Source organism: Patagioenas fasciata, chromosome 5, assembly GCF_037038585.1.
Source record: "Patagioenas fasciata isolate bPatFas1 chromosome 5, bPatFas1.hap1, whole genome shotgun sequence".
In the NCBI taxonomy this organism is placed as follows: Eukaryota; Metazoa; Chordata; class Aves; order Columbiformes; family Columbidae; genus Patagioenas; species Patagioenas fasciata.
Window position 1 is genome coordinate 10,203,820 of NC_092524.1, and position 23,992 is coordinate 10,227,811.

Sequence of the window (23,992 nt, forward strand, 5' to 3'; positions counted from 1 at the left end):
CTGATACATGAACTTCATGATGTCAAGCAGCAGTTATCCAGCTGCTCCCGTTCTCTGAAACCACCGAGGACCCACAAAAGCTTGGTCTTCAATCAAGTTTTTCTCCCTTTCCTTTTTAAGCACAAGGTAACTATTGCAGACAGAAGTAGGCGTGCTTGTGTGCCAGAACAGCTCCGCTGGGAAAAGACTCCTGGCTCGAGCAGTGCTCATAAGCAGCCAGCATTAAGTGCTTCCGCTCCCCAAAAATTCACAAGAATTAGGAGAAGCCTGGGCTGGGCTTACCTACTGCCTGCAGAGGTGTGCCCCTGAACAGCTCGTAAAACTTGGAGAGGTACATAACCATGCTGAGCTTGTCTGGCTCCCCAGCCGAGTCCACCTCCTTCCCCGTGGTCACAGGGGGGATCCCAAACTCCTGCTCGGCAACATCAAACGCCAGTTGGTTGTTTTTGACAACGTCCTCTTCGTTCAGAGAATCAAAATCGCTGCAGGGACAACACAATGGCATCAGTGGCGGTTTGCCCAGTGCGCCCCAGGAAACACATGGTGCTCCCCTGCCCGGAGAGGTGCAGAACAGCACCATGAAGGAGGGCATGGGCACTTCACCGCCTCAAAGCTACAGTCTACACAACACCAAGGGTAAGAGTCCCATATAAATCCCGCTATTACAAATCCTGGCTTTGCCAGAAGTGTCATTTAAAAGCTATTTCACTGGACTGGATTTTGATGTAGTCCCATGAAAAAGGATTGCCCTTATTTATGAAGAAATGCAATTCCTCCTCAGAAGTGCTAAGAAACCTTTTTCATCTCCAAATACAGCTATGCAGCTACAGATTTTACCTGCTAGCAATTGACTACTTAGTTTCTATTAGTTCTAACAATCATCAAAGCCAGAAGGAGTAAATTTATGCTACCATTCTATGGAACAAACGCGTTAAAAGTGTGCACGCACACATGCACAGGCACTACCTTTCTAAGGTGTTAAACACACAGCTTGAATGAGGACGTCCTGTCCATGTCATAACTGGATTTAGCAGTGCACTAAATAAGCACATCACACATCTGGAACTGCATTATCCATTCTCTAATCCATTTTCTATGGGACCTATTCTAAGACTCTGATCCCTTGAACAGCTTCCAAAATTCATGATTAAAATAAACATGTAGATAAATTACAAAGCTCTAAGCAGGGTAGTTTTTTTCTCCTCACAAGGAATGTGAGTTTCTGAACCCCCAAAGAATTTCTCTCTCTTGCCCTCACCCCCACACCCCCTATTTCTGGAGCTGGGGGGGACTGCAGGTGGCCCCTCCGGCCCAGCCCTGCCCGCAGGCAGCCGCCTCTCCAGCCTGCCTGCTTTCCACCTGGCCAAGTCCCTCTGCAGTCCCATTTAATACAAAAAGCCAACAAGATCCGAACACAATGTTAATTAAACAGCAGGAGGTCTGTTAGCTCAGGAAGACAAATCTATCAGCTTTCTAGAGAGAGCAGTCCTTGAGAAATGCTTTCCACAGACAGCAAAGATTACTTTGCTTTCTATACCCTCTCTCCCCCTCTTATGTCCACAAAACCATCCATAATTCTTTTTTTTAAACTAACCCAAGGAAAAAAAAAATAGCTTTTTCTTACAATGTTAGCTGTACAAACAGGCACCCTGGGTATCACTCCTATTTTTTCCAACTTACTACACCCCATAATAGAGCTCAATAATTTCTTTCATATATCCACAATAAAAGGAGGCTGACAATAATTCATTGTGATTCCCAAGTCTGCGTAGGAAGGCAAGAGATTGCAGCTGCTGCATTTGGGAGACTGGTGAGAGGACAGAAGAGTCACCCCAGCACAAACAATTGCCATTTGCTGACACCTGTTGCACACTGACCTTCTTGTATCCAACTGAGGAACCTTACAAAAATATTCATACATAAGAAGTCATGTCTTGTAGGGCTAGGAACCCAGAAACACTGTCAAGAAGGGAACGCTGGCTTACATTCAATCCCTAAAGTAATTTTCGAGGGCCAGCCCTTGTTGCACAGCCCATGTGCAAGGGCACTGCGCTCTTCTGCACAAAGGGTTGTGCAAAACCACCATCTCCTGAGGCACCTCCACCGCCCAGCATTTCCCTGCATGGCTGTCACAGCAACCACTACGACACACTGAGGATGGCTCATTTAAGGCTCGTCCAGGTATTTCTGTAACTCGTGACAGTGCCATTATGGCTGTGGTTTAAACATACCCTAGGGACCTGGGAATGCAACTCTCGCATTCTACAAGCACTGCAATTTTGTTTGAAATAGACACGTGACTCCCACAAACATGATCATAAGTCATAAAGTTCAAAGCCTTCCTATGTCTTTGAAAGCACGTATATTTCATTTTAAATAGCATACAAGGGCATACGGAAAAAAGAAGGAAAAAAACAAAGAAAAACAACCCCACCCTCTCCATCCCCCAAATCTGGCACTAGTGTGCACCTTCTTGCAAAAACCAGCAACAGAAAGGCACTGTAGACTACCAGTGTTGTCCTGGTTGCTCTTGCACTATACTTTGGTACATTCTTAATATATCCTATACTCAGCAAAATGTGGAGAGGTCACTTACATGAGGTCAGGTCTGAAGCGATGGATAATCGCACACAAGGCAAGGCCACTTTTCCAGGAGGTAGTCAGGTCTGTGACATTAACATTACGGTACCCTTCAGTCTGCTTCTGACACCAGGTCAAAAGCTTGTTAGGTCGAGTATCTGACTCTGTGGTTACAGTGGAGAGCAAACATTTCAATCAGCTTTTGTATGCTCAGAAGGTTCCATATATTAAGTCACAGCAAACATGAGATGTCACATACCATGTCTTGAGAGATTCACTGATCTTCTGATGGAGCTTACTCTTTCAAGAGGACATTGTTGTAGCTCATTGGTAACATATAAGTGTCTCACCTGTAAGTAAAAGTGATTGGCATCATAGTAGAATTGCTTGGAGAGGAAAAAAGACTTATCTTTCTAGGTTAACTTTATCAGAGGAATCTAAATTAAGGAGTCTCCTGGACATTTTGTTTATGTACTACTTGTAGCCCTATTTCTCCTGGACAAAAAATCAACTGTGATTTCACAAGCAAGCCTTTTAAGTACTGACCTGGTGAGGTCGAACACAGCTTGAGTTCAAGTTCGGGTATCTTGTTCCTGGGTCAATGGTATACTGGTCAAAGTTCTTGTTGATATTTTCAGGGGTAGTCTGAGGCAAGAGACGATAAATGCTCTCTCTTATAGAGAAAAAAAAAGATGCAAGAGATATTAAAATAAGTATTTATTATATAAAGAGGTTTGGTGTTTTGTTTGGACTTCTTTGTTACTGTTTTTTTTGTTTGGCTGGTTCGTTTTGTTGTGGTTGGTTGACTTTTTCCCCCAGCTACCTGCACCTTATTGTGATTCTGCCAGGACAAGTGTTATGCACTAAATGCATCCATCCCATTTCTTATCCCTGCTCAGCAGGAGAAGGATGCCAGACAGAAAAAGCACAACAAAATGACAGATTCTCAGAACTTATGCCCGTATTTTCCTGAGGCAGGAAGCGAGCAAGGAAAAGAAGAAAAAAAGAGGTTACATCATTCAGTCATCTGGTTTTGCTTTAACCTCCACCCAAGGAGTAACTTCTTTACCACATAACAGCACTAAATCCCATCATTCTGCAATTCCTATAACCACCACAGCCTTTCTTAATATGCCGTTCAATTTTCCACTTGGGACTATGCCGTGTTTGAGTCATCCCACAGGCTTCTATCTTAAAACTTCTCAAAGCACTTTACTCGGTAACGCTTCTACTTGCATTACCACACCAACGACTATTTCTATTACGTATCTGCCCCAAAACAGCCTGGGCAGCTGTAGTGGAGCAGAGCAGTTGCCACCAGGAACAAAGGCAGCAACTCCAGCCCGCAAGGGCGACGCCAGGATTGCTGGTGTACTTAACAGATTTTTTTGCTCTGGTCAAAAAGACATTACGTAGACATGCTTATGATGCAGGATTACAGCAATTCTCCTTTACCACACATTTATCATTCTAAATAAAGAAGGCATCAGGGTTACTAAGCTAAAATGCAGAGTTAAAATCACAGATACCAACTATGAAAGCTGTCAAAGTATTTATTTAGACTTGTTTCAGGAAATTGTTTGGTTTTTAATTAAAACAACAGGTGCTGAGGTGGTTGGAGGGTTAGTCTTTTGACACAAGGTATCTTCAATTTCCTTAAGGATATCACTTCATTCTAGTTATTACTGACTTAAATTAGTAATTTAAACCCCTGGCATGCATACTGCTGGATCTCTGTATTAACGTGCAAAAGCTTACAGAACAATGGCCTGTCGCTACTGTAAATTGTTCTGAAACCTGAAGGAATGGATAACTCTGACCCAATGCCGCTGCACTGAAGAATATTTATCCTGTTGGCGTTCCGAATTCCACTACCTTCTACCAATGCCGTAACTCTTTCAAACACTGGAAATGCTGAAGAAGACAAAAGGAGCGCTCACCGTTCAGCAAGGATTTCCAAGGGGGGTTTTCCTTGAGCCCAGCTCCGCACCATCCACGCGGTATCAAAAGCAGCTAAGAAGCCTCTTGCACAGCCAGTACCCATCGGCCAGAAGGGCTGTCAAGAAGCATTTACATTTGAGTTTCTTGTACTAGTGAAGTTGCTATTACAAAAGTACCCTGCAATGTGAAATTTGGAGTCTAGTGTTTCATACTGTCTTAGAAATGTGGCCCGGAAATAGTTAAAACACCACATAGCCAACTCTTGTATTTTTAGATTTTCTCTCCTCCAAGACTTAGGCAATGAAAAAGAGTGTTTTCCCTTTTCCTTTTTTTAACTTCTATATTTAAAAACTAATTTCTTAAGCTCAAAAGGTAAAGGCTGGGGAAAAAAAAAAAAAGGACTCAACACTCAAGAATTAGTCAAGGAAAAAAAAAAAAGATGCCCGTCTTCTCATCTCCTCATTTTGCTTTGGACTCATCTTTCCAAACACTTCAGGCTGTCAGTGCGAGTTAAAAAAAACTAGTTGCAACATACACTTTTCACTTCAGGAAGAGAACATATTAAGGCAAAGAGACTGCAATAAAAAATTGGATCATTTTTCTCTGTGATGGAAGTTGGGAAAATGATGCCATGCACCCAAGCTGAGGACACACAGCTCTCAGTTTTCAGACAGAAAAACAACTTGCATAAAGCAAAACAGGATCTGAGCCAGAGATTGCCAGCCAAGCATTAGTTATGACATAAAGTATGGCATAAAAAAAAAAAAAAAGAAAAAGGAAAAAACCCACCAATCTATTCCTAAGAAGGTACCATTGTTTCAGGACATGTAAGAGAAAGCAGTTTGTATTGGAAGGTAGATTGAATGGATGGATTGAATAAAAAAATAAAGATAAAATTTATAAAAAGACTACTTGGAAGACATGCCACGATATACCTCAAGCAAGCTGTCTCCAACAAGGGCCACCAGAAGCTGATGTCTGTGTCTCTCTCGCACTAGTGCAGCATTTTCAGACGCATACATGGATGTAAAATCAAACATGGCTACATCTGGTTGTCCATAGTGATTAATTGCAAAATCCAAGGAAGGCAGCTGGTAATTGGTTGCAAAGTCAGCAGCTTCTCTGGCGTAGGACAGCAAATTGCTCTGATTCACATTTTCCCCAGAGAGGAGCAACTCAGTATCAATATAGTCCTGCAAAGAAAGAAGCACATAGGATTAGATACTCCAACTACCCCATTGCAGTCCCATAGCATCCGAGTGGCAACCACACATCTCACAGCATGAAGGACTGAGATCTGTAATCTCCTCCAAAAACGTAATACACAAACACAGGTAACTGTACTGCCCCAAAGAGGGACTCTCTATGCCAACATTGAATAAGCAGCTTTATTTGCAACAGAATATTATAGCGCCTCCCAGTTCCTCGGTTATGTGTTGTTTTTTCATAACATTACTTCCTTCCCTTCAAAAGATGTTATCATCACCACTGCAATGTTTTTTTGCATGTGTGCCCCCCACATCTGAAACCACACGAGAGCAGGAAAAAACAGTAAACAACGTACTGATGACATAACACGGGGGGCTCAGCCGGAAGGTTTGACTTCGCGTCTCAGCAAAAACACATTCAAACTGGGACCACAGCAGCTTTTCTGCTGTTCTGGTTTGTGCTGGGGTTTTTTTTGGGGCGGTGTGGTGAAGGACCCTGCCTTTACAGGTCATCCTACTTAAACCCAGTGATTATTAATAAGACAGTTTCTATTTACAGCTTAATCGTGGATGAGACCCGTAATCGCAGGGATGATACCGCAGAACCTCTATTAGCCCAGTTGTTTTAGACAGACTGTTGTGTATCTGACCTGAGCAGGTCAGGGGAACAGCTCTGACGGGCCACAGCCGCTGCTCCTCTTCTCCAAACTCCCCACAGATCTCCTGGAACTGCCCTCACCCACGAACACCAACCCCCCAACCCCCAGGGCCACCCCACTTTCCCCCCCAACACCGCTGGGGGCTGCTGCTGCCCAGCTGCTCTACCCAGGTAGCCCCTGTCCTCCAAAAAGGGCAGAAATCATGGCACTGGGCTCAGTGGTCCCACCAGAAAGCCAAGAAGCCTTCTGACAGCTCCCCACAAGCGCTTCCTTCGGGAAATTACACTCTGACTGATTTGGCACTGTCTTACTTTGCAAGAAAAATTGACCTCTCTTGGGTTTCCAGGAAGACAAATTTAAATGGTGCCAAAATACTTTCTAGAAATAAAGGAAAACAAACCCTCACATCTTACAGAAGGAAAAAGGAAAAAAAAAAAAAAGAAAGAAAAAAAAAGCCTCAAAGTCCCAAGTACCTCTGAAAGTTCAGGCCATCATGTTTATAGCCTCCTTCCATCATATTTCACTTTAGAGAATTGTGCAATTTAGCCTGGGGTAGGTTTTAACACTTCCTTATTTGCCTAATAAAACTGGACATAGCTTTGCTAAGTTCTCCTTTAAATAAATGAGGTTTTTATTTTCTGGTGCAATGACGACACCAGGTATTTCCAAGGTGAGTCAAGATCCCATTTCAGCCAGTTTCAGAAGGGCCAAATTTAGGAAGTATTGTTTCCAGTTCCCTAAAGAAACTTTGTGCTGAATGAAGGATAAACAAACAAACAAATCAGAGTAAGATCTCTGTGATCTGAGCTTTCATGAAGTGATCTAGTAAGTCTATAAACACCCTCTATAACATGCAACAACATTTAAGCAGATGTTCACACTTATTCTGTGCCAAGTAAATAGAATAGGGTTCCAGCATTTTTACATACACTAATAATGACTCCTTTGTCCAGAAGGCTCTGCTTTTTTGCTGTCATGACAAAATAGTGAGTGCTGTCTTTGTAGTAAACAATATTCTCCAGGTCAATTCCTGAAAAGAGATAACACATTCATTATGAAGTACACTGCACTGTGTCGTCTACTAACAACACGTGACTGATCCCCACAGATGTATTTCCTTCTTGGGATACATTCGCTTCCCCGGCTGGGATGAAGCATTAGTGGAAGAGATGCTCTAAAACAAAACAAAACAGGAGAGGAAACAGGTCTTACCCCACAAGTTTGTCTCAGAATTACTTGAAGTTATTTAGCGTCCTTTTAAGGAGTAGCTAGTTGACTATGGCTTTAATCTTCTGAGGTATAAAAGGGGAGCCAAGGGAACTAAGTGCTTTTTAGCTTGCTAGGGCTCTGGCATTGGGTCAAGCCACTAGTTTTGGTTTCTATAATAATAATAATTTAACAAAAAAAGTCAGCTGTAAATCAAAAACGGAATTGCTTGTACTTACAGCGAATGCAACTATTCTGAAACCCCTTTTCATACAGATGTATTTCACAGTTTATACTCTAAGTATTTATAGCAGATTCCTGTCTAATTCTTTTCAGTTTGTCAGATCTACACATCAAAAAGCAAGAATAAACTCCTCCCAGAAAGGGAAAGGCAGAGCCTTTTTCACAGAGTTTAAGCTGTTCAGTATGTGAACCGATACAAACAAAACAAATCATGTCTTAAGGGAAATGTCTGGGCACTGAAAATGCTCTTCTAAATTTGTTCAACATAGCAGTCATTTTTACAGTTGAGAAAAATTTAAAACAAGCTACGATGCGCCAACGCCCAAGCTAAAAAAAAATAAATCCCACTGTACCATAAATGGACACCTCCAGATTTCTGACATCAACAGCATTTTATCACTTGTGGGTTTTTTATACAATTTAAATTGACGTTAATAGGAATAAGAGGGCGGCCTGCCAGATAAAGAGTTCCTATAATGCAACTTATATTTGGTTGTGGAAAAAATAAGGATGCACCCACCCGTTTCCTCTTTAAGGTCCTGGAAGAACTTCTGATTGAAGATGAAAGCAACGCCACTAATTTCTTCTACCTTGGCTTCTGCAGTCGTATTTCTGTTTATAAAATTGGCAGTGATAGCTATAGCCAACTTTCCACGAAACTCCTTCCTCCTGAAACCTGGGAAGCAAAGAAAAGAATTGAAAACACTGGAAGCTTCACACTGGACTTTCAGGAAGGGTGAGCTCAAGACAGCTCGGTCTCTTCCCTGTGTCTAAGTCCTACACTCCATCAAACAACATGCCAGCAGCAGATTCCATCATTCCCACAAAATTCCCTTGGCTGTAAAGAGTCTTTTCTCCCCACTCCCAGCTGCAAAACTGAAGCTGAACTGCATTTGAGATAAAGTCTCAGTGGAAAAAAAAAACAACCAGGTCTGGAGGGGAGCTATAGGAAGAAGTTGAACAAGGGAAGAAGTTAAAGACAAATGATGACCAAAGAAAAACACACTGGAAACAGACCAGACCAAATTTAATGGAGGGAAACATTTTTAACATGCTAAACAGCAAATAAGATTTTTGTCGTGTAGGTGGTAAACAGCTTATGAAAAAACATGCATGAGATGAGCAGTCAAAAGCATCAAAGAAAGATCTGAAAAATAGAAATCTCTATAACAGTGCTTAGGTGCACACAATACCAGCTAATGAGGTTTTTCCAAGACATTATTAATGTAAGGGTTGAAAAATATTCAGTGGCTTAACTGTTAGATTTCCAAGGTGAGACTGACTGCACAGTCACTTGCTCTCACTCCATCCTAGCCTGCTCTTGTCACAAAAAAAACCCCACTAAGCCACTATCTTACTGTCACACATGTAAAATTTTCCCTCTGTGTACTCCCTTATCTGTGGGTGAAGCGTGAAGTAGGATAGAGGGTCTTTAGAGTACTTCTAGCCAATTGCAGATGACTTTTCAGAGAATACATGTAAATCAGCTATGAATTTTTGTCTCTGTGCTTCATGATGTGCTCTCATTGTTTCATCAGGACAAATTTAATATGACAACAGCAGCTTCTGTATGTAAACAGTCTTCAGCGCACCAAATATTCCCATAGATCCTGGTACCACGATAACCAGTAACATCTCAATAGGGTCTACCGCTGAGGTAAGAATAACTTCGTTTCACTGATACCTGACTACTTAAACAGTCTCTTATGGGGGATAGCTGGACAATGGTGCTAGGAAATTTGTAATAGAGCATTATGAGGAATTAACTCTAAGCACATTGTGGTTGGCAGATATAAGAATAAGCAGGCAAACTCTGAAGCTAATGAAAACAGGAAATAGTGGACTTACTGAACTGAAACTAACATGGATATCATTAAAGCTACAAGGGGAATGTATAATGAAGTAACAGGTTTGTTCATGTGAGACAGGAGCAGCTTAGCTAGTGTCTCGCTGAGAAAGTCAGCTCAGGGGGTCTGAATTCCCAGCAGTGATGCAAACGCATGAAATGGTTCCCCAGCTCCCCTCTGCCTTAGAGTTCTTATCTTTGGTATAGTTTCCAAAGTAACTGCTTCTGAAGCTAAGTCACCACTATAAAAAAAAAAAAAAGCAATACCTGTGATGCCTTCATTAAATACCTGACAGTCAGGTTTTGGTCATTAGATCAAACACAAAGTGCAAATTTACAGCACAACAGCAAAGACTACGCAATTCCTGAACATGTATCTTGTCAGCCTCCTTAAAGTTAAATCATCATATAATTACTTATCTTGAAGCAAGCCCAATGACATAATGATGCATTTTGTGAGCAATGCAGATACACAATGCTAAAAATCAGTAATGACATCAAAGGTCTTTATTTTGAGCTACAACTTAACAACAAAAGCAGAAGATATCACATAAAAAAAATAGTTTCCACAAAGACTTCAGTGGATTGAAAGGTAACCAGTTGCTTTTTGTTCTCCAACTTTCAGGCCTTCCAAGATATCCTAAAGACCATTAGTAAGCCTAAAAGCACAAATTCACCTACCTTCTAATGTGTTCCTACGGCCATCTGCACCAACAATAACATCAAATTCATACTCTGACAAAGGGTGATCCACGGGGAGAAATTCAGCTCTCCAACCGATCTCTAAAAACACAAAGTATAATATTTGTTCATTCTTCAGTAATACAATGCGAAAGTGATTTCAGAGTCTGAAGAAAGGGCATTGAGATAAAAGGTCCGTTTTTCATTCAAACATAGCTGAATTCTGCCTTGGTCTGACGGAGGGAGTTCTGCTGCAGTCAATGCTATGTCCAGGTTGTATTAACAAGGTGTCCAGCTCATAAAGTAACAGTATAAATAAATAAATAAATGGAAGCCTTCATTTGGATTTCTTAACGCACCAAAACTCCTCTCAGCCCCATATAACAAGAATATGCTTAAGCACTTTGTTCTCACAGAAGCAACCCCACAGTGACTTTATCAAGACAGTAGATGTATGTCATTACAGCAAGGAAGGGCTGGGCATTAAAACAAGAAACATAGTATTCCAGCCTCAACACTTTCAGTTGTCTTCTAAATAGAAATTAAATGGAAGCACTTTCACAAAGCTGATTTTAATCTTTGCATTAACACAAAGCCGATCATGTGAAAATGTTTGTATTGTCCATATTCAAAAGTTATGTACCGCTTTATTTAAAACAATCCATTTATTCTACTGTCACTGTATAACCGTTTAAAGAGAGACAGCATAGTATTTTAATTAAAGTAAAATTTTAAAATATTCTATTGCCACCACACCCTAAATACTAACCTTAAAAAAAAAAAAAAGAAAGAAAAAGAAAAAAAAGAAATCTTCCTTTATTTTGTTTAAAAATCTTGCATAAGATGGCTGATAAGCTTGTGTGTGCCAGCAGGAGTTATATCAAATGTGAAAGCAAAATGAGGCCCAGGGAGCTTAATCCATCCTCAATATTTATATTATCAATCAAAAATTGTTTTTGCAAGAAGATACCAAAAGGCCACACCAGGCTCCCTACAAAGCCTCAAACACATGCCAGGAGGCATAGTGTAAAACCTCAACTTCTCAGACTGGGTCGTATTTTAAGAATTATTGGCGCTCTGTCACAATGCTACTTATGCCTATGACTACACGTAGCAAATCTAGCTGAGTAAGACATGGAAAAAACTCCTATTTCTTTAAACAGAATTCAACTACCTTGAATGATTTCACATAATGTCTGACATAAAAAGAAGTTACTGTGAACAGAACTACATGACGATAAACAATACTTTGGTTTTCTTGATCTTCAGGAGGTTCCAGGACTTTCACAAATTCTAGATTCACATGGATTTCAACTCCTAGTATAAGTGCAACTTTGAAAAGGATAAGTTGAAGTTGTCGAATACCTGTAGAGAGCAAGTAATAAACATATTTTTAATATGTAGGTAATCACAGTTGCTACCAGCATGCCACCCAACTGATAGTTATTGTCAGCACAAGCATGCAGCATTATTATTTCCCACACTGTAATGAATGCAAGCTTAGGAACCACCACAGGATGTTGCTCTCTTCCGCCTCAGTTTCCTCTCACAGCACAATCTCATAAGCAATAAAACTGTGTGTACATTAGAATACATTTTTAGAGCTTTCCTTCTTAATGATACTGTATTTAAAGACTCTGCTAACCAATATGTTGATCGCTTTAGGAGAGAAAATTTTACAGCATATTTCCCTGTAAAATATCCCACTTTTGCATATTTTTTTGTTAGATTAAGGCTTGTGTCCACCTTCAATGTATTAGAGTGAACATCAGTAGTCTTCATACTTCTTAATAAAAACCTGTTGTTCAAAAAACCCAGACTAATAAAAAAGCTGCTCTATAATTTGTACAATTGCCATTTTGCCTTCTTGCATGTCTCAGGCAGGTGAGCTTTCTGCCAAATCAAGAAAGTCTCCATTAATCTTCTGACCTCAATACACCCCTTATCTGAACAGTGCCCATGCCCTCAGGTACTTACTGATGTGATCAATAGATCCTGCACAGAATTTTCCATAAAATTTCTTTGCTCCCAGTCCCCGGAGGTCGTGGATTGTAAACGGCCAGAGATGCAAGACATTGTTCCTTGAAAAAGTGTCCCGCTTCTCCACAACGACGACTTTGGCTCCCAGGAAAGCAAGTTCTATGGCAGTCCGTAAGCCACATGGGCCACCTCCAATAATTAAACACTAGCAGAGAAAAGAAGGAGTCTTACACAGCGTTTTGTATTGACTTCCACATAGCTTCTAACTTACTCTATTCGTACGACTTGATATTCAACGGGACTTATGCTATTGAGAGTGTATTAAGTCATCTATTTAAAATCAATAAACATTCAAATTTTGGTCGCATGTGGTGTTCAGTCAACTTATACAAGAGGACAAACTGTGCTTCACGCAGACATAAAAGCATCTGATAAAAAGATGAAACAGAAGAAACAGCAAAAAGCCAAACACTTTTGAGCATCTGCTTGTACACTTCTAGCTCACTCACATTTAGTGTTTCAGAAGTGCTTGCAGTAAACAGGATTGCAGCTACATAAAAGGGAGGGGAAAGGAAATAAGTAGGCTTGGTGTAGGCTTCTTTCTGTTTTAGAGAGGAAATTGGTATACATTTGCTAGGCTTGTTAGACAAATCTATGATAAGCCAGTAATCTTGTAGTATCAGTTATTCTCTCTTTCAATTGAGGGCATATCCTGAATATAACAGCCAGTTCACTGCTACTGTAACACAAAGCATGTCAAGGGGAGTCAGGGAACTCGGCCTCTCCTATTCCATTTCACCCAGTGGTCAACACCCTCACCTTCACGCCAAGCCTGAGCCTAAGTGTGGGCATCATCAGAAAAACCGCTTCAGAAACCATGACAGAGAATTCTCACCCAAATTTCAGTTGACAGCTGTAAGTTTTCACAGACTAACAAGCAAAGGATTTTGAGAAAGCAGATTAATTAAAACCCAAACATATTTAATGCTTACATTTTCCTGATTACTAAAAAACTATTAGAAACAGCCTTATAGCCGGACAACATTGTTGTTCCATGCATGCCCCAAAACCCACCCACCCCTCCAAAGTCCCCCCCAGACCTCACAGACCCCATGCCCCCAGTTCAGACCCTGGGCTCAGGCAGGGGGGTGAGGTGGGCTGGAGCGGAGCCGCACTGCAAACCCAAACCCATTATCTCACAGGCCAGACACGCTCCTGTGCGCCCCGCACACATAGCCAGACAGTGATTACAGTTTCAAAGCAAGCACGGACTGTATCTGGAGACTCGTTGGATAAGAGTCTGGTTCCCATTACATTTCAGTTTCGTAAAATAGGGTCATTTATTTATTTTGGTTCGTTCTGTGATTTGTTTTCAGATTTAACAACTTAAGCAAAAATTATCTGGTGCTGACTTTTGTCCATTATTTTTGTCCAACCCAATAGTAAAAGTGCAATTTTTTTTTTAATTGAATAAAACCTTCAAATAAATTCCCATTGAAAGAAGAGCTCCTCTGAGGTGCTTTTGCTTTGCTTTAGGCAAGTGTTTTGTTAACTAGAGATATCAACAAAGTTAGGTTTTCGCATTAGCCACTTGGCTTTCTTTCTCCTAAAAGAACATATTTAATTCATAATTTCACAAGAAGACTCCTCACTGCATGCTAAATATTAAGTAAACATCAACAGATGTAATTATATAAAGGAAGACAATGGAGTGCAGATGTTCTCCTGACTGCAGAGGATCTCTGGTGGAGTCTGGGTCGGCTCGGCTCTGCACATGCTTGTTGTGATCAACATGGGAGCCCTGAGCTCTGACAAGTGACTGACTTGTCTTCACAGCTACACATTTGTCTGGTCATGTTTAGCAAGCAGTTAGAAACCTTTTACAAATAAAGACCATACACGGCTTGATAAGGTGGGGTTGTTTTTTTGGCTAACAAGCTGTATCATATATAAGTATATGCAACTTCAAATCTCAAAAGACTGGGGTTTTTTAGTTATAGTGGATCCTGCCAAGTAATAAAACCCACACAGAAAACACTATTAGTTCCTCCTGATGGTTTGCAACACAGTATGTTAAAATTTTAAGGAGGTTTCTGCTCTCTCCCCTCCTGCTATCACCATTGACAAAATATCTTCCTAATTGCCTAGAGACACTGTGAAAAATGATTGTATATTTGCTATCAGCCATGGTTACCTTCCATAAACAAATTTATCTATGTCTCAGAGCTATGTGATTTATTAAGGAGGCTTCCTGCTAGTGTAGAGCTTATTCTTTGGCAATTTGTCATCTTTTTTTCTTTTTTGAAACTTCTGGGGTCAAAACCAGCACAAAACCCTTGCAAAGGTAATTCCTACTCTGCTTATGTTCCTACCTTTACGAAGTAAGGAAAGGGACCATACCACTGTGCTGTCCCTGCCCGCCCCCTCACCCCAGCTCTCTGGTTACAAACAAAGTCACAGGAGAAACCTTCGTGCAGTCAGCCTGGAACAAACCTTGAACAGCTTCCTATTTCCAGCTCCTGGTACCCCAGTCTCCTGGCTCATCAGGACCTGCTTTAAAAATTAATTTCTTGCAATTTAACACAGATTGTGACAACTGACATGACATAAGGAAGGCTTGAATAATCAATCCTGAAATTTAACAAACATTAACTGTTTCTTGACATCCACATGGCCATTTACAGCTCAACTGTCTTCTAATGGTGCCAGAACTACTCCTAAAAAGGTAAAGGGCAACTTGACTTTTCAAAGCATCTTCTTCAAATTAATCAAAGTAACAGTTGCTGAGGAGAACTGACAAGGAGCTTTTGCATATTTCTTGTTCAGGTTGGAAACAAATGGAGGAAGACTTTTATAGATTACAGGGTAGCTTATTCAAGAACGAAATCATGACCAGACCTCTGTGACCTGCCTGCAGTATCAGTATCACGTTAGATGTTATATCCTGTTTTACTACTGAGAGTATACCATGTCAGTGCAAGAGAGGAGGCATTTTTCTCAGTGAAAACCTCAAAAGGCTGATCTTCTGCCTGCAGATGAATGTAAACGCTTCCTCTCAAATGAGAAGCTTCATGAAATCTAATACACTGCCCATAACAGCACTTACATTACACAAAGAAAAGAGCAGGCAAAAGTACAGAAAGAATAAGCGAGGAGGGAGAAAACATCACAGTTATGCATTCATGTGGCAGATTAAAGCATGAGATTTTAAAATGCCAAGTTTCCTCCTTTCTCCTTCGTGAAAATAATTCATCTTTGCACATATTTTAGCCAGACATCTTACAAATGCTTGAAATATTCACCACGCATCTTCTAGAAGAGGAACCGCACACAGTGGGTGCCAGACACCCCGCACACACCTGGACAGTGGCTTGTCCTGCACAGGCACCCCTGGGCTCCACCACCTCAGCAACGGGACCAGGTAAAGCTACATATATTGAATTTCCAAACTCCAGCTACTCAGAGACGGGCAGAACCAAAGAGACTGTCCATTAGCACTAACTCCTACAAGTAATGGTCACAAGTGCTTTCCATGAGAATTCTACCTGAGCTAAATTAATCTGCTCTCCTTACAAACATCCTGGATATTAATGATACTAATTACCGGATGATGAATGAATTATCGTGATGAATGCAGATGCAAAAATGAACATTTTACAGTTATGACATGTTAGCATAAGTAAATGCACATCTGGTTTGAGTTAAACTTCTGCAAGAGCATTTTTAAGAATACCAGTTACAAAATTCCCATTGAAGAGAACTAATGCAAGTTTACAGGCCAGTAATAGTTTCCTAGTGACACACTTAAGACTATTTCAGTTTAAAATTAAGTACAGCATGGAAATTCTTGTGCTTCAAAATAGAACACTAATAAATCCATGCATATTGTATAGAAGTAGTATACTTAAGCTGCTGAGTCAATACTATGTTTCTACTATACTGTTAAAATGTACTGTACTTTTCCCTAAAAGACAATTATTTGTTTCTGTATAAATCTTGTCCCACCCTATACCCAAGCACACTACTCATCGCATTACTTATCTTCAGACTGAAATAGAGTATAAATTTCATGTATTTTTTTCTCCTCAAGTACAATTAAAAGATATCAGAAAGTTTCACTTGTAATAATATAAACACACACAGCATTTGGTAAGTCTCATAAGCTTGATTCTACTCAAAGGTCAGTCTGACTGTAAGAGATGCTACTTTCTCTCTATTAGTAGGTTTAAGAATGGCAGTGTCTTGAAAATCTCCAGAAAATGTTTCTACACTGACTGAGAGCACTTGGTGCTGAGCTAAATGGTAGCACAAGGTACCCCTCCAAAAGCAAAATGACTTTTGTGCCATGTGCAGGTTTTCGATATGATCTCCTATACATGATGTACAAATATATGACTTACAAAATAGAAGGAGAGGAAAGGGAGAAAGGGATGCAAGCAAAGGCCTCTTGCAGTCCCTCACGTCCCCCACTATTAAATCTGCAGCCTGTGAATCCAGGCACCTATATCCCTTTCTGGAAAAACCATATACAGTTTAACAGCTGAGAATTTGTGGAACACATCCATCGGTTTTCATGCAGTAAACTTACAGAAACAACTGAACTTTTGGGAGAAAGGGGCAGAGAGCAAGGATACTAGCACTATGTTTAACAAAAAAACCCACAACAAAATAACATTCCACAATGACCTAGTCACAGAAATCTCATCCATTTTAACAATTTAAAGGCAGAATCTTCAAATTTACCTTGAAAAATGTAAAAAAAGTTAGCTCTCAGCATTTATATGCTTACAGTCAAGCAGTCTACAAGTAGCATGTGGGTGGTGGATGCAACCAAACAGCATCTCTTTGCACAGTTATGAATAGACAAGTCCTGTTGCACCTCAATGCATTACACTGTTATCATCCAACTCTGAATCTCTCACTGCTCTCCTGTCAAACGTACCCAACCGTTAAAATTACTCCTGGAAAACAAACTCCCTGTATGATCTTGGGATGAAGATGGAAGTCACAATCTTATTTTTCTTATTTCTGCCTTCATTTATCTTGGAGGTGAAAAAGAAGAGACGACCCCTCAACAGCAACTGGATAGACACACAGACAGCCTTCTTTGTCCTAGGGCATGCCAGCTCAGAAGTATCACTTACACTCCTCAGTGGAAACACACATATATACTAGTGAAAAAATAATGCACATAATTTACCTAGATTATTTAACTTCCTTTAGCTTATATGTAATATTTACTCAAACTACCACTTCGAATTCAAAACCTATAGGAACATCTCTTGCTATGAGAAAGGAGCACCAAGGGGTGGCTTTCCCCACGCACGGTGCTGCAGGTGTCCCCAGGTGGCTGTGGGCCACGTAGTGACAGGTGGCTCTGCCCGCACTTAGACAGCCCACAGGACACAGAAAGACAGAAGGCTTTGCCTTTGCATGGCAAACCCTCTGTCATTGCTTGCCCTGGGCCTCAGGTGTGTTCATTTCCACAGTCACCAGATCTGGGACTTCACACCAGCCCTGGCCATCGTGTAATGTCCAAAGTGACAGGGATGCACCAAGGATTCATTTGACTGATTCCACAGGATCACAGCCAGCTTGGATTTGGGCAAGTGTTTATTCGTGATAGCGCTAAGTGTGATGCAACATGAGATAGGCAGGAAATGTAATGAAACAACACATTTTCTGGATCAGCAATGACTGTTTCCCTGGAAAGGCTCCAAAGAGAAACAGCTGCATAAGCAGTTCAGGCAGGCAGCTACCAGAAGCTGCAGGGGGAAGCTCTCTCCACCACAATGCTTTTCACTTCATCCCCTTTACTAGACATGAAAATGCTTCTGGCAAAAATAGGACTGCTCAGTAGGACATTCCCGACTTACTGACTTACAGTTCATCTCACATTTGTAGTCTCAGATTTTATCACAAATTCACTGACAGCCACTGGATACAACAGCGCAGTCAAATGTACTCTGAATCCACGGAATAGCCGGTACAATTTCTAAAGTTTGAAACATTGTAATTGAAGCCACTGAAAAATAAAATTACATATGCCACTTCAGACAATGTTTAAAATGTCAAGAGCTAAAACTTTATTTAAAAGAAAAAAAAAAAAAAAGGTGAAACTCACAATAGGCACAAGACATTTTCTCAGTCTAAAATGCAAGTCTGGTCTTGCTACAGCCCTGGTCCTACCAAAGCACTTCAACACATGGTTGTTCGCCTAAACTCAGCAACCCTGTTCAGGCACTCGCTGCTTCTCTAGACAAAATCCCCCATACAAAGTGCTTTTCATCTCCTTTTCTACACAGCAGGCCAGTCACTGGCCTCAATGAAAGATGAGTCGCTATAAGATGGCTCAGGTACCAGACACATTAGAGTTATGCGAGTCCAGCGCTCTCATGACAGTAACATGCCCTACATCACGTGAGATGCTTGCCCTTGTTGCCTGCTGCTGACTTGTTGAGTATTACCATACCTATAGAACCAGTTTTGCTAAAAGGCAAATAGAACATGACCCTATCAAGAACACTGATGATAACTGCAGCTAAATATGACAGCTATTTGGAAGGTGTCCATTCACCTACACACATATATAGAAAAGGGACCTTGCCAACCTAAAACAAGAATTCTTTTCTTCTTTTTTCGAAAGAGGCCAGATACTTAAACAAATACCAAAAATTTCTGTGGTTAACAGATTTATACTACATGCAGACACTAACAGAAAAATAAATTCTTCTGTCAAATGAAGGGGAAGAAAAGGTGTAAGAGCTAATTAAACTAGCCATACAAAAATTAAGTACTCTTTAAAAGCATGTTTTCCTTTATTAAACTATGTTTTATGAGCTCCTTATAAAATTAGTAAGGTTAAAAATGTTTCATTTGACAAAAATAATATTCAGTTAAATGTATTTTAATGAGAGTTCCTAACTCTCCAAAGGGTTATGCGAACACTACTTAAATGTACTACAGATAGTTACAAAATCTACGTTAAAATATTATTAAGACTAGCTGGATCTTGCTGAGCAGACATTTTTGGAGCGTGAACACCACATAAATAGCACTGTTGGGGAAGTTCAAAGGCAGCAGGGAACAGCAAGGCTCACGCACCCCAAATTGCCACCACTGGCAGCAACAAAACCCTGCCCTGGTGCAGGAAACACAACCCGAGTCCATCCCTGCTTTCCATCCCACCAGCATTTCACCCTTTGTACCCCCAGCTGCGCACCTCAGAAATATGCAGGGTTGCCATCTCCTGCGAAAAGCACCTGTATCAACAATTGGCAAAAACAAAGACATCGCTGTTTTTCTTTTAAAAAGACTGTAATATGGATTTGAAGCTACCTAATCTAGGCTGACTTTGTCCAAAGTGCTTTCCCCAGCACCGCGCCCTGCAGCTGCTGCACTCGCAGCTGGACACGGCACAATCCAGGGATCAGAGGATCTATCTTTATTGCCCTCCTGTTTTATTGGGTCAAAATGCCAGAAGTGAAACATTAGTACATTTATTGCATTCATTTGGCTCATCTTTAATGGGATTTTTTTCTCTTTTTTGGAAGATAAGCTTCTGCATGGAAAAAAAACCACGTGCCTTCATTTTTCCTGGATGAATTCGGACACACTTGTCCATCCACCCTCTCTGTCTCTGAGATATATGTACTAATATTAGACTGGCATATAAAAACCTTTCCATAGTTTGAAATCAAAACAATGGTATGAAAGACATCTGAAACTTGTAGTCTGCTATGCAACACATTAAAGAAAGGCTGTTTACATTCAGTGTGCAAGAAGCTCAAAAGTTGCTTTGTTGATGCAACAAAGCTGTTGCGACTTTGATTTTTGGAGCTTTTCTGAAGACCTCTCTCGCTTGGCATTGGTCATATATTAAATACGTTGACTTGATCTCAGAGCTCTTATAATAATTAAAAAAAAAAAAACGTAAGCAGACACAATACAGAAAAGTATCTCTAGAAACTTTCAGTTCCCCTGCACAACAGTTACAGTTATCTGAAGAAAACCCACACATCATCTGACAAGAAATGTTATACTCTTTTAAATAAACAGATTATCCACCAGGAATCAGGCAAGCGCTTTAATCCAAAAATCCCCTCAAATAAAGTAAAAAATAAGCCCTCTAACATCCTTTGAAATTAAGAGCTTATTTGCTGTTTTCTTACCTGTCATTCACTGTAATCAAAACAGGGGAAAAAACCACACCCCAAAACCAGAAGAGACTGGTTTATTTGCTTTTTTTCTGGCCAGTTGCTTAAACAATCAAAATGAAACAAGATAAACCTTGCAGAAAGAATGCTGCCTGACTATCCCGGTCATGAAGACAGTTGGCAGCACATAAGTACCTTGCCTTTTTTTCATAGGCTTACGCCTGTCATATTGAGATAATGCTTTAAGGTTATCCCTTAAAACTTAGAAAAACAAACCCACCAAACAAAACAATTCATGCAGAAATGGAGAACTGGTGGACAGAGATGAAGAAAGGAAAGCATCAAGAGTCTCAACTCCGAGCGGAGCAGAGACTAAGCAGAGACCAAGCCTCGAGTCTTGGGAGCCTTGAGAGGAATGACGCTCATGAGACTGTGATTGAAAGAAAATAATTAATCCTCTACATGGTTTCAGGATCAGGGGCTGATCAGCCAGTAACCAGCCAGTAGAGAACTTGTCTACAGACCCAGAGGAAAGGGTTTCTCATGCTTTATGGCATGCAAAGCATGCAGACAAGTTGGTCAACAATCATGGCTTTGCCACAGGAAGAAATTGGTAATATGGGTAATAAATAAAATATAGCACTGTTGCTATCTAAAATACATTTTTCTATTAGGCACATTTTTAACCAACATCCAGTTAAGACTTGGCTTTTAGAAGCCAGCACTGGGTAAGTGAGCTCACACAGAACCAGCCATCAGCTCAGAGTCAGAATCCAGATTTTAAACCTATTATTTATTGATTTTTGAAGAGTTGATCATTTAATCCCATCATTTCTAACTTTCCTAAGCAGAATGACACTACAGCAGTGCATGGCACCCATAGCTGAGCTCAAATGCAATGCTGTACAAGAAGGCAGCAATTTGGGGCTCCCAGGGTCTATTTTCTTCCAGCTCATCACACAATCTTCAAAGCCACTGCAGTCCCAGTGCTCACACTCACAGCCACTTAACCACTAGAGCCAAATACAGCTTCAAAGAGTAACAACCTGAATTTATTTATTTTTTGCAGTTTATTTAACTGGTCTCTTGCACATACCACTTTGCTAGAGGTAGACAATGCTTTTACTTTTCACATTTTCATTTACAATTTGAAAACACTAGGAACTGACCAGCCAGCACCTCTTAGCAATACGGCATTCAATAGTGCCAACAAGCAAAATGGACATGAAGGGTTCAAACAATTAGAAACTGTATCTTTAGTGTAACATTTTTCGGAAGGTTTTTGATAGCAGAGCAAGTTAACAGCACTCATACAGAATCAACAGACCGGGCTGCTGGCAGCATATCGCACAGTGAAAATCAGATTTCAGCACCTCCAGTTCTTATTTCCAAAATCTTTTTGGTTGAAAACAAACAAGGTACTTAAACAGTCCTTATTACTGAAGGAGAGAGTCTTGCAAAATAAAAGTAAATATAAAAAAGGTGAAAAAATATGAAAAGGAACATGCTTGTGGCAGAGTTGAAGACATAACATTTGGCAGCAAATTGCACATCACGAGGTGTAACAGTCTCTTTTACACCAGCATCCTACAGAACAGAACTGAGACAAACACACGGAGAAGATCAGTGTTTATTTACACAGACGCGTAGTAATGACTCTGTTTTCACATTCCAGCCAGGGTGAAGTTCAGAAGCACCTGCCTGAGCAACCCCAGCTTGTTTTGCAGCACTGGGGCTGTCAGGCAGGGACCCTCCCACCCACCATGGGGCCTCCAGCCAAGCCCCACACAGAGCTGGTGGCCAGCGGACCCAGCAGTTGCCCCACCGCTCACCACAGCCCCCAGCTGCCAGGAAAGGCTGCCCACCACACACAATTATTTCCTACTTCACTAAAGAAAAAAAATCCAAGAGAAATGCCTCTGCCTTCCACAGAGCCCTTGCTGATCAGTGTAACTTGTTATTAATGATCTGGGTGTGTAGTCCTTGGCAGGAAGCTCGTCCCCATCTCTTGCAATGCTCTCTAATCTGAGTTGCAATTTACCCTGGGGGAGCTGTTTTATCTGAATTGTAAATCTGGAGAGGACGGTGGAGAGCACAGGTAGGATGGGGAGGTGGACACCAGCCACAGAGAGGAGTAGCTGCTGTTGCACAGGTCTTTGTAAAGCTGCTCTTGTAACTCATTCAAACGGACAGTGCAAGTAAGCAACACAAGACTAATTCAAAGTCTGGCATAACCATGTCGTTCCTTCTCAGTTAGTATCTCAGTCAAATGAACAAATCCAGAGTGATGCAAGGCAGCACCTCTTGGTTGGTTTCTTAAGCAGAACAGGCATGACCTTGGGAAACACGAGCTGTTCTTTGGGGCTGAAACAGGAGCAGCAAATGTCCACAGCAAAATCAAACTTTGAAAAACTAAACAGAATTTGATCTGGTCATGTTTGTAAGACTATTAGAGAGAGAAGGTGAAATGAATAACAGTTCTATTTGTGTTCCAAGTAACTATGCAGTGTTTCTCTTTGGATTTTCTCTAACATGGATTAAATTAAGGTATTTAAGCCTTTGCTACAGGTCACGGTCTCATCTCTAAAACTCTGACCATTCTTGCTGCTCTGGACTTGATCTTGTTTATCTGTCTCTAGTCTGTAACACATGCTTCAAGTTGGGCAAAATATTTTAGCTGAGTTTTCACCTGCACGAAGTAGATGGAAAGGAAACCACCCCAGTCCCTGACACCACAGGCCTCCTTAGGCTCCCAGCATCAGCTCCCCTTGGGTCAACACCACATCCTATGGACTCAGGCTTGGTGTGTGGTCCCTTATATGCACCAAATAATTTTCTGCAGCATATTCCCAATTTTCTCTGAGTGTTACACTCCTTTGTTAGAAGGGTCATAATTTTCTAGTAGCTTTCAGAAATTTTATCCTGTTGATCTCAGACCGTTTCTTCAATTTTTCAAGATTTTAAAAAAATTCTAATCCTGCATTTCAAAGCACTTGCAACCCCTTCCGGCTTGGTTACATCCACATCTCCTCAGTCCAGCACCCAAATTTTTCATTAGTATGACAAATACCAGTCTACAGCAATGATCACTGAAATCCCACTTAATGTGTTGCCCCAGTGTGGCAGCAAACTATTGCTAGCACTGCTGAAAGTACAGCTCTTTAACTGCACATGTGCCATAACTTAAACTATATTAATGAGTTTGCTCATTACAGCAAGGGCTTTATGATGGTCAAGTCGGAACTGCAGCTTCTGCTTCCCTCAGACACGCTTGGCCAAGTTCTTCATAAAGGAGGAAGATGCCTGCACTTGGCTGTAGCGCTCACAAGCAATGCAAGATGTCACCAGTACCTACTTCATCCCTCCTCTCTCGGTTTGTATAACAGCCCCACAGCTCTCATGCATTTCTAATTTAAAACTTCAGTAGACATGAAGTACAGTTCTTCTGTTAGCTGAAATGATATAACACTTGTCCTCCTGCCACCACCCAAG

At 40.9% G+C, this 23,992-nt stretch overlaps 1 protein-coding gene across 16 annotated transcripts in view; it reads right to left on the minus strand.

Moving 5' to 3' along the window:
* The window catches only part of MICAL2 (microtubule associated monooxygenase, calponin and LIM domain containing 2), a 132,903-nt gene that overhangs the window by 76,696 nt on the left and 32,215 nt on the right, over nucleotides 1–23,992 (minus strand). For all 16 annotated transcript variants that reach the window (XR_011739267.1, XM_071808893.1, XM_071808890.1 and 13 more), the window contains exons 3-13: nucleotides 12,342–12,549; nucleotides 11,613–11,729; nucleotides 10,365–10,466; nucleotides 8,358–8,513; nucleotides 7,318–7,418; nucleotides 5,457–5,714; nucleotides 4,521–4,636; nucleotides 3,127–3,253; nucleotides 2,840–2,930; nucleotides 2,597–2,744; nucleotides 283–482 (exon numbers count right to left, since the gene is read on the minus strand). Coding sequence is in view for 15 of the 16 variants with exons in the window: in XM_071808893.1 (XP_071664994.1) it covers nucleotides 283–482; nucleotides 2,597–2,744; nucleotides 2,840–2,930; nucleotides 3,127–3,253; nucleotides 4,521–4,636; nucleotides 5,457–5,714; nucleotides 7,318–7,418; nucleotides 8,358–8,513; nucleotides 10,365–10,466; nucleotides 11,613–11,729; nucleotides 12,342–12,549 (1,624 nt within the window). In the remaining variant the exon portion in view is untranslated. The remainder of the gene's footprint in view (nucleotides 1–282; nucleotides 483–2,596; nucleotides 2,745–2,839; nucleotides 2,931–3,126; nucleotides 3,254–4,520; nucleotides 4,637–5,456; nucleotides 5,715–7,317; nucleotides 7,419–8,357; nucleotides 8,514–10,364; nucleotides 10,467–11,612; nucleotides 11,730–12,341; nucleotides 12,550–23,992) is intronic.